The following is an 18,217-nucleotide window of genomic DNA, read 5'->3' as shown; positions in this document are numbered from 1 at the left end:
AAACATGTAATCATGTTTAATGCATGTTTGGTGTGGGTTTATACTATATATATATATATAATTATAATTCTGGGAATATATATATTAGATCATATTCCCAGAACTCTCAATTGAGCACAGATATAGCTCTTGCCAATGAAGTTCCTTTAAAAAGTTAAACTGTTTTCAGATCTTCTCTATTTTACCCTTTTCTAATGTATTGGTTGTCTTGATAAAATGTCATTATTCAAAATTCTTACCTTAACAATGAGCTGGCATTTCCCCCTGAGAGATGGTGATAAGATCACACAGTTTCCCCAGACTTTACTCAATTAGTGCTGTTAATGGGGCCCTTCAGTGTTGCTTAGCAACACATGTAGCCGCTGAAGATTTGGTCCTGTAAGCTGTTTCCAAAATTTGGTCTGAACTGTTCCTTTCTATTTTATTCTGAAGTAAAGCACATTGTCTTTGGACAGCAAAAAATAAATAAATAAACCTATAAAGACTTTAGGTAGGAGGATGTACTTTCAATGTGCATTTCAATTGCAAATATTCCTTTTGTTTTTCCAGCTCTTATGCAGTAGAGACAAATGTCAGTAGCTTGCTTCTCTTATCAATAATGTCATAGCATGTCAATAGGATATTGGAAACTTTAAACATATATTTGAACAATTCAGCATTTAATTTTAACTTTCCATTATGTTCATGTTAGCTCAGGAAAACAATATTAAAATATACAACTTATGATAATAATGCATTAGTCAAGACTGTTCAACCTTGCTAAGGATGGCTAGCCTGGATGCCAGCCAAACTTAGCCCCGCCCACAATTTTTTTAGGTCGGGCAGTTCGGTCTGGCCTTGCTCCATAGAGGAGTAATTATCTCCGAACAGAAACTGTTCGGACCAATGAAATCATCAGGGCGGGCTTTAGCTGATGACGGACAGATGATAAACAGTAACGTAATCATGCACGTCATCAAAGGGGCTTGGATTATATTTTTTCGAATCCTAAACGGAGAGCTTGTTTGTATATGCATTCACCGTCAGTTTCTCTCAGAAATGATGATCATGTTGGGTGAGTACTCTGTGTATCATTAAATTATTTTATTTTTTTACAACACCGGCAAAGATCGTGTATTCCAGCCTGATTCCAGCGTGCAGACGGGGTTGCCAAGTTTTTACAACAAAACCCGGCAACTACTAGCCCTAAACAATAGCTTCTCGGGGTGTTCTCCGGGGGGAAAATGGCGTTTGGGGGGTAAAATGTGTGTTATTTTGGCAAGGTTGCTTGCTAAAATTCGCACTCATGGGTCTATATATCACATAATAATCGCTTTAACTCGCGGACATAGAAAACAACCCGCGGGGAAAAAACGCGGACTTGGCAACACAGTGCAGTTGAACTGCGTTGACATTTGACAATGCGTTGCTTCGTTGCTCTGATTGGTTGTAGGTCTATCTAATTGATGTCTTTCCTGGTTCGGTTGAAACGCGCCCCATAATCACAGCCCAATGGAGCAGTTTCAGACTCATATCATGACTACAATTGAGTATGACCACGTCAGGCTAAAAAGGATGCAATAACTACATGGTTAAAGTTGTTGTCTTTATCTCTACAACCGGTAGAAAAGAATCATATGGGACTCGGGCAGAAATAATATCCATTGATGAGCTAATGTATTAAAGATTTATTAACATTATGAAGCAGGGTAGGGCTGAAAGCTGTTGGAGCGGAACGAGGCCGCTAGAGTGATTACTAATGAGAGACAAGCGTGACACACATCTCAAAAGTATTGGAGCTTTTATTATGCTACAGACGACCGCTTCCACTTCTTCCAGTCATGCGTATGTGGATTAAAGCCGCGCATCATGATAATTTTTACTATATTGGAGTGTGTTGAAAGTTATAATGGTACTGTGCGTTTTCAGCGGCTATTATGAGACACTTGTTGCACACTCCAGTAATCTAGATATTAGGCATGGTAAAACATGGTACTCACTGTAAATCAAGGAAATGAGATTTAAACAATAGCCTATGTGTTGAGATATTAACAATGACTAGTTCTGTCAATGATTGCTCACCTGTCTAATAAAACACATATTAAAGCCTCTTTGGTGTTTCCATGGTTTCTACCAAATAAAACTGGAAATGAGGGTAAAGCACGCAGGTATGTCATTGATAGGCGACGTATGTCCTGGTTCAAATTGCTTATTTCCCTGGATTTAAACATTATTGGAAACATTTGGGATTATGTAGGCTAAGTCAACTAAATATATAGCCTATTGTTATCTGTGGGTTTTTGGATATTTTAATTTGTACTGTAAAAGAGCAATTGGGAGTGTTTCCCATCTGTGTTTCCTGAGAAAAAACGCTCAAAACGTGCTTGAGTGAGTTCGATTCAGACCCAAAAAGATTCATCGAAAATAAACGATTCACAGGACGAGCGATATAAATCGAGCATTCGTTCTAATCTAAACAGAGGATATAAATACGAGCACAAGGTGTAATTGCAGAAATATTAACAGGGGGAAAAAAATCTCAAGGGGGCTATGCGATTCATCATGTAGCCAGGCTATTAGGCTAAAAACTTAATTTGGAGCTCGGCATCAAAGAAGTTCGAAAAAAAGCGACTTATTCAGTGAGGGTGTATTTTTTTGGCAGCTCAAACCAATGACATTTTCTTTTAAAGCAACTATCCAATTTATATAGGTCGTGCTTTAATCTAACACAAAAACAGAGGCTAGGCTAAACAATATAAAAACGACTTCCCCTTGTTTTGTTTAAAACAACGATTCGTTTACAAACGAAATACCACTTTATCGAACAGATGCCCTTGAGATGAATATGAGTTCGAACGGATAGCTCACTCTAGGTTTATTATAGGTCCTTTATACAAGAGTTTGTCGTCTCCACCTCCATGAGCCTCTCTGGCAAGTCACGTGATCTCGCAGTAGAGCCTGCTGCCGGTCAGTGAAAGATTGAACCGCTTTGGCTTCATCCAGTCGAGTGTTGAGCGTCAGGGGAGTGAAGTGCGTGAGAGCTCAACACCGGAATCATGGCAACCACAACAGCAGGTGAGAATATTCTGCTTTCATTTTTCCAACTACTTCTAAACCACAATGTCACGTTTTACTTTACTTATTCACATTTATTTTGCATACCTTTCTTTCTTTCCTAGAAGCCGAAACCCGTCAGAAATTGCTGCGAAACGTGAAGAAGGAGGTGAGTGATAGTAAAAACAAATAAAGCCAAGTGAACATAAGGCTGAAACGCCCTTTAAAATGTGACTCATGTTTCAGACATGTCCACAAAAAAATGCGAGATGCATGTCAAACACTGGAGCTAACCTTATATCTGAAAATAAATTTGCCAAGGCAAAATAAGCGTATTTATTTGATTTAATTGTTTGTATAGTTGTTGTAGTCTACTGTGCAAAATTGGCGCTCCCAGTCTAGAGTAGCAATATAATTAATTATTTATTCGTTTTTACATGTCTATTTTTTCATATGCTACAGCTGATTCTTCTTTTTCTTCTTCTCCATCAAGCACCTGTCAAACTTAATACCAGCTTTTATCTCATTTATTTATTTGCAAAGCATACTCATGTCTGTATTAATAAAATAGAGAGCATCAATAGATTTGCAGGTTTATGTTATAGTATTAGCTATAATAACACCTTTCTTAATGGCTTTATGTGCATTTAATATACAGACCTACGTTGTATTCAGATGCACTATTTATTATCGTCCACATGTCCATTTAACAAACCAGAAACATTTTTAAAGCACTTTCTACATGTAAAAACTGCCCATATCACTCCTCAGACTGACTGCTATTCTTTAAAATACCTTTGTTTGTTCATAGATTATCTTTTGGCAATGTAAATATTAATGCTCAGGGCATCTTTTGATTGATTTGTGCTATTGATTTGAGGCCAGTCATCATTTGGCACCACAAATTGCATTGTATTGTCTTTGCCTTTCCGTCCTTTCATTTGATTAATAGGTTTCAATAATCCTTTTGTGTTAAGCAAGCAGCGCTCTCTCTGTGTGTGTATGTTTAAGCATTTGCTTAATGGATGAGGTTTCATATGAATTTGGGTGTGAATTTTTAAATGATTTACTAGTATTCACACGAGCCCTATACTGTTTCTAGTTTGATTTATGGTTCACTATTATGAGTTGTGATTGCAGTCATTGATGTACTTATTATCATTCCTGTGTGGTCGTGATTTACTCACTGGTACTGTGGTATATTACTATTTTAAAATGTAAAACTCACAGATTTGTGCCAAAGGACATATTATGGTCCATACACCAGCCTCGTTGGACCCTCTCTTTTGTCACAGACATGTAATGCCCAAATTAAACGAAATCATAGTCCAGTTATCTGAAAAAACTGCAGTTACAAGAAAGAGCATTTGCTGTTAGTCTATCAATATGAATTTTACATCTGTAGTGGCTTTTTATGCGAAGGCTGGTTCAACTTGAGGTTCTTGGCAGTCAGTGCCTGGTCCATAATCTCTGTCTCAGTGTATCCCAGTAGATGCATTAAATTGTTGGCGCTTGAAACGCATTATTATGATGACAGAAACAGCTAATCAAGAAGAGTGGTGGGAGGTGAACTCTCACCCTGCGCTGCATGGTGCTCATAATGACAATGTATTTCTGATCCACTCCGTGTTTACGGCATAGCTGCCTGCGACCTGTCACTTCTTGAGTCGTTTGGCATTTGCAGTGCATGTTTACCCTTTTGCAGCTGTTACCTAAAATTATGGCAGATCATTATTATGGATATTATATTGCTGATATGAAATGCAAAGCAACAAAAAGGCTCATTCTGTGTCTTGTCAATATCTGTCTGTGATTCTCTCTCCCTCTCTCCCTCTCTCCCTCTCTCCCTCTCTCCCACACCTGTGTTGACACAAGGAGAGGGTCATGCGCAGAAAGCCTTTCCTCACTCTACCCAGCAGCCCACAATATGTTTACCTTTCTCTCCCAGCTTCCTTTAACGCTGCCAGTTAAATCCAGTGCTTATCATATTCTCACATAACCTCTTTTTCCACCTTAAATTGATTTATGGCTATTTGTCCTGCTTTATTTTTTCCCCCAAGTTTGCTAATTTGCTAGGATGACATTGCTATATTTTTTTAATTAAAACATTGAATTGGTCAATTAGACTTAAAGGGTTAGTTCACCAAAAAATAATTTTATCATTAAAGCTACACTATGCAATTTTTCCGTCCGCTAGAGGGTGCCTATTCAAAACAAAGTTGTAGCTTGATGACCCCAAGTTTGAGCTCAGAATCTTGGGACATGTGGTTTTCCCCTCACAGCCGGTGGGGAAGAATCGGGACAGGACTCGGGTAGAAATCAATGGATGTGATTATTAACGTTACTGTAGTATGAAGCGGAGCAGGACCGAATGTTGAGGGAGCTGAGCAAGGCCGCTGGAGCCACATGCCTTTTATTATGACGTGACACTGTCGACGGGGCCATTTGGTAAAGCAGCTCTGTTTATCATATTAGATACATTTGAGTATGTTTAAAATGGTGTTATGACGTTGCTCTCTGCATTCGCTCGGTGGCCGCTGTGACACTAGTTCACACTGCAGTAAGAGTAAAGAGTAAAAAAAAGACCTCCCTCAGACGTCCTGGCTAATTGGTTTAAATAGCAATTTTCTCACAATTTACAAATTGTCTGGTTCAACACTGGTCTGGTGATTTTTGGATATTTTACTGCAAAAATCTATCGTCAGTTACTCACCCTTATGTTGTTTCAAACCTTTAAAACCTTTGTTCATCTTTGGAACACAAATTAAGATATTTCTGATGAAATCTGAGAGGTTTTTGATCCCAACCCATAGGCACTTTCAAGGCCCAGCAAGTTAGCAAAGACATGTGACTACAGTGATTCAAACTTAATGCTATGAAGCGAAGAGAATAAATTTTGTGTGCAAAAAACAGAACAATTTATCCAACAGTTTCTTCTCTTTAGTGTCAGTCTCCTACACTGTTGAAGTTGTAAACATTGCAGCATGTCCGGGTTCCGTTCCACGTCAATTTTTTTTAAAATAAAGTCGTTCATTTTGTTTTGGTTTTTTTGCACACAAATAGTTCTGTGTTCACATGGACTATTTAAAAGGGGGGGTGAAATGCTGTTTCATGCATACTGAGCTTTTTACACTGACTTGGATTCCCATCCTAAACATAGTCAAAGTTTCAAAACCTAATGTTGGACGTTTGACGGAGTATTTCTGTGTCAAAAATACTCCTTCCGGTTTCTCACAAGTTTCGGAGAGTTTTTTTCGAGTATGGGTCGGCTTGACGTCGATAAAGCGGAAGGTCCTTGTATGGGCCGTACGGGCTCTTCTCCCGGTAGGGTGCGCGTGCGCGTGACTAGAGCGAGAGAGGAAATGCACGCCCATAAACACTCGCTCAGCTGCAGATCCACTCGTCCGTGAACACTTATGTCGTTATAGTCCGCGGCACGCTCCACTTTATTCCTATGGGTGACATCAAGCGACTTCAACGCTTCAGCACAGCATTCCGGGAAGGCAGCGCTGCATTTGAACTGATTTGAACGCAGAAATGACGGGAAGCTTCACAACATCGCTTCAGTCGCGTCGCAAAGTGGATCTTCACGTTCACTGCTGTCACTGGACTTCACCAAATCATACCAAAGAAGTGTGTTTTTGACGGAGCGGTCCCAGCGATAAAGGTTCGGTCCTGCTTTGGAAGCAGCCGGTGAGTAAAACTGCTTCAAATGTCTGTGCTGTTGGCTATCGTTGCGTGAGTAAACATCAGTAAACGACACGATCGCGTGCTTCGTCATTCAAATGCGCTAACGGTTACTCCATTGTTGGTCTCTGTATAACGTTACACTAGTCTGACGTGCAAAACCGTTTTGCTTGCTACTGCTAAGGTTTAGTCACATACAATAGTCCGTAAACCGAATCATGTCCTCATAAACGGCGAGTAAACCCACACAAATGTTGACAGGCCACTAAATACAGTACATACCACAGAGACGGACGTCCTGCTGTTGCTGTTTCTCCTGTTCAATTTATTTCAGCCTCCGAATCTGATTCTGGATCATATATGTATTAGCTGAATCTGATCGATAGCCATGGGTTTCTCCACGCTTGAGGACGTCACTGCTTTGCGCGCTCGTCATTCTTTAGCCCCGCCCACACGATACGCCTCCAGGAGCTTGTTTTTTTTCCGGAAAGACTCGGTACAGCCTATATTTCTTTTATAAATATAATAAAACTAAAGACTTTTCGGAGATATGAAGGATGCAATACTACTCTATAGGTACTCAAGATTGACATGAGATTGACTGAAACTGAGTGTGTGTGTACTACCCCCCCCCCCCCCCCCCCCGTTAATATCTTTACTACCTTTCTGGGCCTTAAAAATGGTGATTATATTGCTGCCTATGAAGGGGTCAGAAAGTGAAAATATCTTAATTTGTGCTCCGAAGATAAATGAATGTCTTACGGGTTTGAAAGAACATGAGGGTGAATAATTAATGACAGGCAAATCGTGAGAAGGTTTGATAAATCACTTTGCAGACATAAAGAAGTGGTATCTGGATAATTTTTTTGTGTGTGCATTTTATGCACTGGTTTGAGCAATTCTGCGGGACTATGTACACGTGGTAAATGTGTTGCTGGAAACTACTGGTTTCTACTACAGTAAAGTAAAGATTTTGTATGTGATTTCTAAGGCTTTCCCAATGTTCATGGCAGCAATGAAATGCTACACCGGGTCAATATTGTTTTTGTGCTTAATTAGCATTTATTAAACAATCGATTTAATAGCCCTTAGAGTCTAAGTAATATTTCATAAGTGATTCAAGAGACTTTAACCATTTACAAGGTTGAACTGAGAGTCTCATTTTAAGAGGTCACAAAATATTCATAATTAAATCAGGTAATGTGCCTCATTGTTTTCAGGAACCAAAGATAGTATCTCAGTTAAAACATAGTAAAGAAGATCAAACCATATTGCTTTCTCCCCCCCAGGTTATATATTTAAATTGAAAAAAAAAAAAAATCCATCTGTTATCAGCCAATTAATCACTGTTCTGGGAACAGAGACCAGTCTGTGAATGTGTTGTTACAAAACAAGTTTGCAAGATGTTATTACACTGTGCGCAAGAAACACTTAAACCTCATGCCAAACCAAAAAAAGCTTGTTAAAGTGTCGAGCCACTGAGAATCATTTATTCCTAATGAATTTGTAAGTGATTAAACAGAAGACATTTTATGCTGATGTGGCTAAGAAGAACTATTTATCAGTGTGCTGTATTTGGACTCTTTGGATTTAATCTTCCAGGTCTATCTTTGTATCTCTGTAAACTCCAGTTGAATCAAACATTGATTAACATATAGCCATAATGCACTTTGTTTCCGATTTATAGATTCTATTTATATTGTTCTATTGTTTTATTATTTGGTAATAACTTAATAAGATTTTACCTTTTATTTAGATGTAGAGACTCTCTTATTTATTATAGTTCAAATAATAATGCACTGTTTTTTCCACATGTTTTTTGATGGTGGATCTGGCACAGGTGAAATGGCATAGAATTCAGGTCACCTGGTAAACATGAAATTAAGGAGATGGAATTTTTCTAATGAGTCATATGTCTGCAATGGGAACAGGTCCGCCGTGCATTTAATGCTTTTGAGTTCATTTCAAGATAATATATATATCATTCAGTAATGCTCAGGGCCATTATTATGTGTTTTTAACTCAAATGAATTCCTTTGTAATTAGTAAAAATCCCCATGAAATCAAAACAGGTTATCTATAAGCTAGTGTGCTCCAAACAATGACAGAATTTGCATTTAGAAGATGAAGCATTCAAAACTTAAAGCCAATATGAATCAATGCAGTGTGTAGTGTACACAGTCATCTCCGGTCCAGAGACACGATAGCACAGAGCTGATCATATGCAATCAAACCATATGCAAACCATATATCGGACTCCGACCCTTTTTGAATTCTACAGGGAATGCTATATTTTAAAGCGACATGGAAGAGAAACGGTTAGACAGGCTCTGCATTAGACATCTCCATTCATGCACCAACATAAACTACACACTTAGTAATAAAGCACATTGAAGTAATGAAATAATATTGGCTATTTAAATAAAGGGGAGGGTCTGCTTGATATGTCCCGCCCTGTTTTCATGTTTCAGTGGAAATTGCGTCTACACAATGAATAACGCTGCATGTTTCAAGGCACTTTACTTTAAAAAATGTGTTATATTATTTTAGCATTATTATATTCATTTTGTATTTTATTATTATTATAGCATTTTATATTATCGGACAAACATTAAAGCCATAATGTAGAAAATAATGTATTTTGCTTTTCCTTGGGTGTCATAATAATGGCACTGGAACTCAAAGCATAGCTCTATTTTACACCCACATGGAATAATATTTGCTGGTCTGAAATCGCATACTATATAGTAGGTACTACTTCGCGATCGTTAAAAAAAGTATGTTCTGTATAGTGTGCGTGTGTGTGTGTGTGTGTGTGTGTGTGTGTGTGTGTGTGTGTACTAGTATGAATAAAATTCGGTTGTAGTATATATCCGCCATGTTATCTTTGTCATGTGAACCTAGCATCAGTTGTGTCGCTTCACTTTCATTAACAAATTCTCTCTTGTGGAGAAGTGTCCATCGTATACACTCCAGAAGTAGTAGGTCACCCAGACCCAGGTACTGTTCACCCATTGTTTGATGAATACTGTGAATTCAGACATACTACTTGGCTCACATACTTTTTTTTCACCTACACTCTAAACAAAAAGGGTGCTAAATGGCACTAAAAGTGTTTAATTGCCACACACCAGCTGATTGGTGGAGAGGAGACTGAGTGATGAAGCCAATTAGGAGAGGGAGATGATTAGGAGGCCATGATGGACAGAGGCTAATGGGCAAATTTGGCCAGGATGCCGGGGTTACGCCCCTACTCTTTTTCCGAAGGACATCCTGGGATTTTTAATAAACACAGAGTAATTTTTTTATGTTTTAATTCTTTTCCCAACTGAACAAAGAGAGACTGTTAAAGAAATATATAGGGGCTTAACAGTTTCTTTATACAGTAACGGTGCTATATAGCACCTCAGCCACCCCAAAGAACTGCTGAAGAATCAAACATTTTTTAGTGTGTCTGTACTATAGTATGAAAGTGGGCATATTCAGATGTATGCAATCACCTTAGGCCATGTCCACACTAATACGTTTTCATTTGAAAATGTATATTTTTCTCTCAGTTTTGGCCTTCCGTCCACACTGAGACAGCGTTTTAAGTCAATGAAAACATATTGTTCTGAAAACGTTCTCCAAAGCGAATAAATTTGAAAACGCTGTCTTCGCGTCGTAGTGTGGACTGTGAAAAGGGAGGCTTTTTAATACGATGACGCATTTTTAGCCATGTGATGCAGTCAAATGACCAATTCACGCCGTATTTATTTTGGCACGTCTCCCAGTCTACATTTTCACTTGCTTTTAGCTCTTTATATTCATGTGTTACTCGCAGCAACAACTCCACCTCACTGTCGACACATTTAAAAAAACTCAGTGCCTTTTCTCGACATTGCTGCAAAATTTCAAAGAGTAAATAAACCAGTAGCGGTGTCATGACAAATCCTGTCCCCCTGTGAAATCGTGTCCGCAAGGACCCCCAGAGCGATTCTATTGGCTGAAAGAAATGTTAATAGGTAATCTGTTCAAAGCCTGATTACAATTCTTACACAATCACGGTTTGATTTTTGCTGTTTAAATTGTGTTAAAATAGTCTTTAATGTCTTACAAAGCATATGTTTCATATATTAGTAGTATATGAAGCTATAAGTGCTTATATAAGTATATAAGATATATACAAGCATATCTGGTATATAATCTATTTATTTTGTGCACCTGTTCTGTATATTGCTGGGTTTTTTTTTAAATCTTTATTATTTAGATTATAGGTACATTACTATGTCATGATTTTGTATTGGTACTTAGTTTATCAGTCAAAATAATTCAGAACATGTTTTTGCTCCCGTTATAGCAATCAATTACATATTTCAAATAAATGTTTTGCGTGCGTATGTGTGTACTTAGTATGGAAATGAATTCATAGTTTATTTTTAAACAATTGCTTGTCCAGAACCATGTATAACAACTTTTTATCAGGCATTTAAAACCGCTACCAGCGGACACGATTTCACAGGCGGACAGGATTTGTCATGACAGCGGTAATGACCCAAGTCGAAGCGTCTTGGATTTGCACATGCGCAGTACGGGGATGTAAGCGTTTTCAGACATTTCAGTGCAGATGAACATTTTGCAAAATGATTGAAATTGATAGTGTGGACGCGGGGCGTTTTTAGACGAAAACTGTAAACTGTAAACTGTTTTTAAATTTATCCGGATTAGTGTAGATGTAGCCTTAGGGGGCAATAAAGGAAGATTTGGAGCAACTCTGCACCTGACGCAGATCAGAGGATGATTAGGAGAGAGGTCTATTAACTGAGCTCAGAGTGTCAGATAAGAAAAACATACAAGATGTTCAGTGCTGAGAAGCCCATTCAGGGCCACGGAACCTGTGTGTGTGTGTGTGTGTGAGTGTGTGAGTGTGTGAGTGTGTGAGTGTGTGAGTGTGTGAGTGTAGGAAGGAAGGAAGGAAGGAAGGAAGGAAGGAAGGAAGGAAGGAAGGAAGGAAGGAAGGAAGGAAGGAAGGAAGGAAGGAAGGAAGGAAGGAAGGAAGGATGGATGGATGGATGGATGGATGGATGGATGGATGGATGGATGGATGGATGGATGGATGGATGGATGGATGGATGGATTTTGGTAACTTCTTTTTTGCTTTATAAACCCAGAAACATAATGACTGGCTGCGTTGAATTTGTTTGTAAGAAGAAATGGACTGCAGAATGAAACAGAAAAAGTAATCAGGTTACCTTGGACAACAGTGAATTATAGTTTTGTGGTCATTATGCAAATATATATTTGGCTGTATAATGTCTCTAATTATCTATCAGAGCTATATAAAAAGACATTTAAAGGGCATCGCTGTTTTTAGTGTAGCAGATAAAAGAATACATCAGTGAACATCATTTAATGTGTAGTGATGGAACTGTTCCTTCAATAAACAGATTAGCATCTAATAGCATTTTTACTTTGAGTAGTAAAGTAGTCAGATTTTAGACCGTTGCTTCAAGATATGTGATAATCCTGCTGTGCATTAACACCATGTGTATGTGTCATGGGAATTGTGTTGCCCTAAGAAGCATAAAACCTATTCTTGTAGAGCCATATGGACTGTGAACTGATTTAGATCAACACCACCCACAGAGCTTCGCTATTGGTGTAAAATGATCTATATATTTGATGTATACCACGCAAATGCAAACTTTTTTTTCAAAAGCCTACTTTTGTGTCATTTCAATGTTTTGGTCTCTCCTTTGTATACTATCAGCATAACTAATTAGCAGCTATGTCATACAAATTATTTCCATACTTAATAAGATTTAATAACACAGCATGTGGCAGTATTTTTAATGATGTTTTATTGCTCCTAGGAAGTTGTGGGGTTCAGCATCGAGACCTAGATAGCACATGATGATGAATATGATTAAAAAAGGAGGTTTGGGTTTTGGCACCACACAGGATGCTTTCCAGGCTCTTTCTAGGTCAGACTGAGGTTGAAGTAGCAGTTTGGAGCATCAGGCACATTGATGTTGAAGCCTAAATTGATGTTCACACCAAGCACTATAATTATAATGATAAAGATTTAGTTCTTAGGATCGACAGAACTGCAGGGCATGCTTAGAATAAATGGAACAATATCATCAGCTAGTCTGGACGCTAATATGGTTATTATTATTTATTGTTCTTGGTGGGAGTGGGCCTTAATGGATTGCCCTGGATTTTAAAGTATTGCATTTTTGTGTTTTATAAACTGTGGCAGCAGTAAATGTCAGATCATGCTAATATTAAGTAACACCAACTGAGAGTCCTGTGGATTTGTTTGGTGGTCTGTTGACCAGTATAAGTGTAACTGTAATTACTGTCATTGTGTGAATTTGCCTGTTCTTTCTGAGTAGTGTAATAATCCACTCAACCTCTTAGCCTTTCAATTCACACGTCCGCTCTCTCAGCACGATGAAGCGTGGTAATATGTGGCAAATCATTTTTGTGCTGGTGGCATAAATGGTGACAAATGCCATTCCTATTCATCGTCGGAATTGTTCATCGGGGTCTGCTCAGAGTTTAAGCAACAGTTCAGTGTGGTGCTAACACATTTGGGAAGTAACTTGGCAACCCAAGCTGTGAGACTTTCCATGCTATCTCCATGGAAACCTTTGTCATGCTGCTGAGACATCAGGGACAGCTGAGCTCCAAATAGACCTCTCTCTCTCTCTCTCTCTCTCTCTCTCTCTCTCTCTCTCTCTCTCTCTCTCTCTCTCTCTCTCTCTCTCTCTCTCTCTCTCTCTCACTCACTCACTCACTCACTCACTCACTCACTCACTCACTCACTCACTCACTCACTCACTCACTCACTCACTCACTCACTCACTCACTCGCACACACGCACACAGAGCATGACAGAGTCTCAACAATGCACACTACACCCTAAACGAGGCTGATCAATAAGAGCTTAGACACCATTAGTAAACATTGATTGATTTTATTTGCTCTTATCACACCAGTGATCTTTAATTCAGCTATGGCAGTGCACTCTTTGTTATATGAATGTTATCTTTTTGTTTTCATGTGGTCTTTCTTGATATGCTTAAAATATTATCTCTGTTGAAGTAATTATTCAAAGGCTCCAGAGATAAGAGATGCTCCAAACTTATTTTTCCAAACAAATTTATTTTCTTATACTGATTCATTATATAGTTTGGGTAAGATTTACTGTTTTTTAAAAGAAGTTTCTTAAACCAAAATACAGTAAATAAAGATTAGTATTGTAAAATATTACAATTTAAAAAAAAGTGTGTATGTGTATATATATATATATACATATATATATATATATTAGGGATTGCCACAATTCTCAATATAATATTGAACCGTTTGGTACTAGACTGGGTAAACCCAGCCTGATCTGCCGGCGATTTGATTTCGCCCTGCAACTCAGTCACCCATGCATTAATTTCTACTGCTTCTGTTACACTTTTGCGGAAACCAATCACTGGTTTATCCACCTGGTGCGCTATTGGTGGGTTTAACACGATGACAGATAGAGAAGCGATGGGTCGTTGCCTGTTCATCACGCCTCTTGTGGTCTGATTGGTTGAAGGACAATCCAATTGCATACAAAGAGTTATTTGAATAATGCCAGTTGATCACACCTCTTATTCAGTAGAAAATACAGAGCAGACTCCCGAGAACAATGTTTAATTTTAAATTGAGCTTGGTCTTGTGATAGCCAGACAAGTTCGGTACGGCATTCATTTAAAAATGTAATTTATTCTTGTAATGGAAAAGCAGAATTGTCTGCAGCCATTACTTGATCCTTCAGAAATCCTAATATGCTGATTTGTTGTTAAAAAAATATTATTATTAATGTTGAAAACAGATGTGCTGCTTTATATTTTGTGGAAACAATTATAAAAAAAAAATTCAGGATTCTTTGATTTAATAGAAAGTAAAAAAAACTGCACGTGTGTATATATATATATATATATATATATATATATATATATATATATATATATATATATATATATATATATATATATATATATATATATATAATAAACATGTGCACTATGCCTTTAAGAAAATATAGAATAGTGTGCAGGTTGTATCTACTAATTTAATAATGTTTTTATGACTAACTCACTATTTTGAATTGGTTATATTTGACTGATAATATCCATTTAAAAAGGTCAGTATCAGTGCCCATATATCAGTCCAGCTGTCTGTGCATCCCTGTAGAGGAGAATGCTAAACATTGTTTATCTGTGGATTGAGTCAGCCACAAAAAGCTTTCATGAACTTCTAACCTTCTGAAAGATGCACTGAAGGGTTCATCAACAAGGCTGTCTGGCATGCTGTCCTTCAGCTAAACTCATCAGTTCAGGAAAAAAAAAAAGGTCCTCTCATTTTAGTGTATGCAGACTCCAATTGGTTGTATTGATTGCATATGCATGAAGCATGACCCTGGAGCATTCTTCACCTCTACTGAAGCTGCACATTTTGTAGTATCATTCAGGTCAATAGCACGTGGCAAGCACCAATAATGATGAACGATGAAAATGTTTCTCTTAAATTCTCTTTCAGATCGCTAAACAGTTTTTTTGTCTTACATGGGAGAGAAGCACTGTAGAGTTTGAAAATGTCAAACCAGCCTTTATAAACCGTTCAGTAAAATTTGTGCCTTGGCAGCATCATAATCTTCTTGGTGTAACAAAATTCATGCCTGTTTCTAAAAATAACAGGCTTTTGTTTTGTGGTTGTGATTCTGATCTGCACCTTTGTGAATAGGTCTCTCAGTGTAAGAGTTTCCTTTGCGCCTTTCTTTCTCCCTGTCTGGAGTTATGATAGGTGTGATTCTATAGTATGGAAGAGGAGAAACATTAACCTTTGGTGTTATTTATAGCGCTCAGGTGAGTAATTTGTGGTGTTTAAACTATGTTTTGAAAAAAGACAGAGAAAAAATCAATACACTGTATTAGATTTCACCATCTGTGTCAAGCAGAGTGGATGTAGATAGTTTTTTAATAAGGAAATAACTCAGAAAAGGCTACATTAATCTCTTGGTTAGACAGGTGGTTTGAGATTGTGTTTTGTTATAAAATATATATTTTTAGTTTTTTTAGTTTGATCTGAAATTTTTAAATGCCAGATTCTGGGAAATAAAAAGCCAGACAGACCTTAACTCTTTCTCAGGCAGTGGGGTCTCACCAAATCAACAGGTTTTGCTCTGAAGAGCTTGTATTGTCCTGATGCATTAGTTATGAGAAAATGGAAGAGAAGGTCAGGGAGTAAATATCAGAATCAGAGTACAGACTGAATGCTAAAGCAAGATGCTATGAACACAGTAATGGGCTTTTCATTCACATCATTTTAACACTGTTATTGCATTACCTTACTATAGTATGATTCTGGGTCATCAAATTTTTTACGATTTCAAACTGCACATTTGTAAACCTTGAGCTACTGTTCTGATTTGCATACAAACCCGATTAAAAAAAGTTGGGACACTGTTCAAATTGTGAATAAAAAAGAAATGCAATAATTTACAAATCTCATAAACTTATATTTTATTCACAATAGACATTTATGTATGAGCCAAATATTAGCTCAGTATGTCCGGTAAACCATACTGGATGCCCATGATCTTCGGGCCCTTAGACGGCACTGCATCACTTACAGGAATGCTACTGTAATGAAAATCACAACACAACAATAGAAATACTTCCAGAAAACATTGTCACTGTGAACTCAATCTACCGTGCCATTCACTGTTTCCGGCTAAAACTCTATTGGTCAAAAAAGAAGCCATGTCTAAACATGCAAATTTGCAGATTGTTATAAAACGAAGAGAGGATTCCATACAGTGGTAAACATGGCCTTGTCATAACTTTTTGGAGATGTGTTGATGCCATGAAATTTTAAATCAACTTATTTTTCCCTTAAAATTATGCAGTTTCTCAGTTTAAACATTTGATATGTCATCTATGTTGTATTCTGAATAAAGTATTCAAATTTGAAACTTCCACATCATTGCAATCTGTTTTTATTCACAATTTACAATGTCCCAACTTTTTTGGAATTGGGTTTGTACTTATTAGCTAAATTGCTTTACTTTCACAAGCACAACATGTGATGAACAAAATCTGACCACAATGCAAATGCCGATTTTTGCATTTATTTTCTTTATTTTTGGATTAAAAATATAGGAAAAACATTAATACACTGAAATATTATTACACTGTAAAATAACTGTTATACTGTTAAATATATATATATATATATATATATATATATATATATATATATATATATATATATATATATATATATATATATATATATATATATATATATATATTTTATTCATTATGGCTATGCTAAATTTCTTTAGAAAGTTCAAAACAACAGCGTTTATTTCGAATATATTCGTTATATAGCAATTTTATTGTGTGAAAGTCTTTATTGAATAATAAAAAAAAACTATATTTCTAAAAAGAATCAAACATGACCCCATTTCAGAAGAAACATCAGAGAAAAAGCTGAAAGTTTAAGAAATCAATTGAAGTCTTCTGTGCTTAGTAATAGCATCCTTTGAGCAATACATTTTTCCTTAGGGATTGAAATGTCACCACGTAAAGCAACCGTGGTTGTAAAAAACACTGAGTATTTGTTTGGCATTTTTGACTCTTTCTTTTAGATGTTAACACTGAGATTTAACTTTGAGAGAGCGCATCCACATTTCATGAGGCAAGCCTTGAGGCGAAACAGGAGGGAACTGAACCCATTTTTAATATTACTTGTGTAAAACATTGCTTAACCCAGGGTTACTTTCACATCTACTGCCCGCACTTTCATGTCATGTGCAATGAATCAACAGAGGAAACACACAACAGGAAATTTCCATTAGCCACTTCCCTAAGCCAATCGGAAGGTTAATTTCTTTCAGCCAGACCCTTCCACACTTGAGATTGAAAAGCCTTTATATCTCTCGTTGAAACTAGGCTAATATTACATTCTGAACACACAATTGCAGTTTACCTTCACTTAAAGTTACTTAAACACCCAAACAAACTGATGTAATCATCTGTTGAATGTGTGTTTCTTTGTATATATACGCAGTCTAGTCAGGACATTATAAAAATAGTAACATTTTATTTGAATGGGTTCTACTGTAAAACCACCATCCACAGTCACGATTCGAAAGTGCTTTATACATAAATCATGCATGCCAACTCTCAATTTCTCCTTTTCCTCTTTATAGTCAAGGGAGATGAGTCATGGTCTGCATTCTTCCTACTCACCACGTATACACTCTCTCCTTCCTGTTATTTATTGCAGAGTTTTTTTCTAGCTTTGAGTGTTTGATGGCACTAATGAGAGTACTTGTGAGAGCAAAAATATTCATAAATACTGCATCCTTCGAAAGGTTCACCAATCATTGGGGCAATCCACAATGTTTAAAACAAGCTGTACAATGTTTGCTATAATTCATCATGCATATTTAGCCGACTCAATC

The 18,217-nt window shown here is 37.2% G+C and overlaps 1 protein-coding gene across 3 annotated transcripts in view; it reads left to right on the top strand.

Annotated features, from left to right (window-relative positions):
* The first annotated feature begins 2,715 nt into the window (after positions 1–2,715).
* Positions 2,716–18,217, top strand: part of sgsm1a (small G protein signaling modulator 1a) — a 43,093-nt gene continuing 27,591 nt past the window's right edge. The window contains exons 1-2 of one of the 3 annotated variants that reach the window (XM_067439304.1): positions 2,716–3,054; positions 3,159–3,202. In XM_067439304.1, coding sequence (XP_067295405.1) covers positions 3,036–3,054; positions 3,159–3,202 — 63 coding nt within the window. In that variant the 5' untranslated portion in view covers positions 2,716–3,035. The remainder of the gene's footprint in view (positions 3,055–3,158; positions 3,203–18,217) is intronic. The other 2 variants (XM_067439303.1, XM_067439302.1) reach the window with 2 other exon arrangements.

This window comes from Pseudorasbora parva, chromosome 3, assembly GCF_024679245.1.
Source record: "Pseudorasbora parva isolate DD20220531a chromosome 3, ASM2467924v1, whole genome shotgun sequence".
NCBI classification, from domain to species: Eukaryota; Metazoa; Chordata; class Actinopteri; order Cypriniformes; family Gobionidae; genus Pseudorasbora; species Pseudorasbora parva.
Note: the sequence above shows the minus strand (reverse complement) of the source record. Positions and strands in the feature narration are given on the sequence as shown.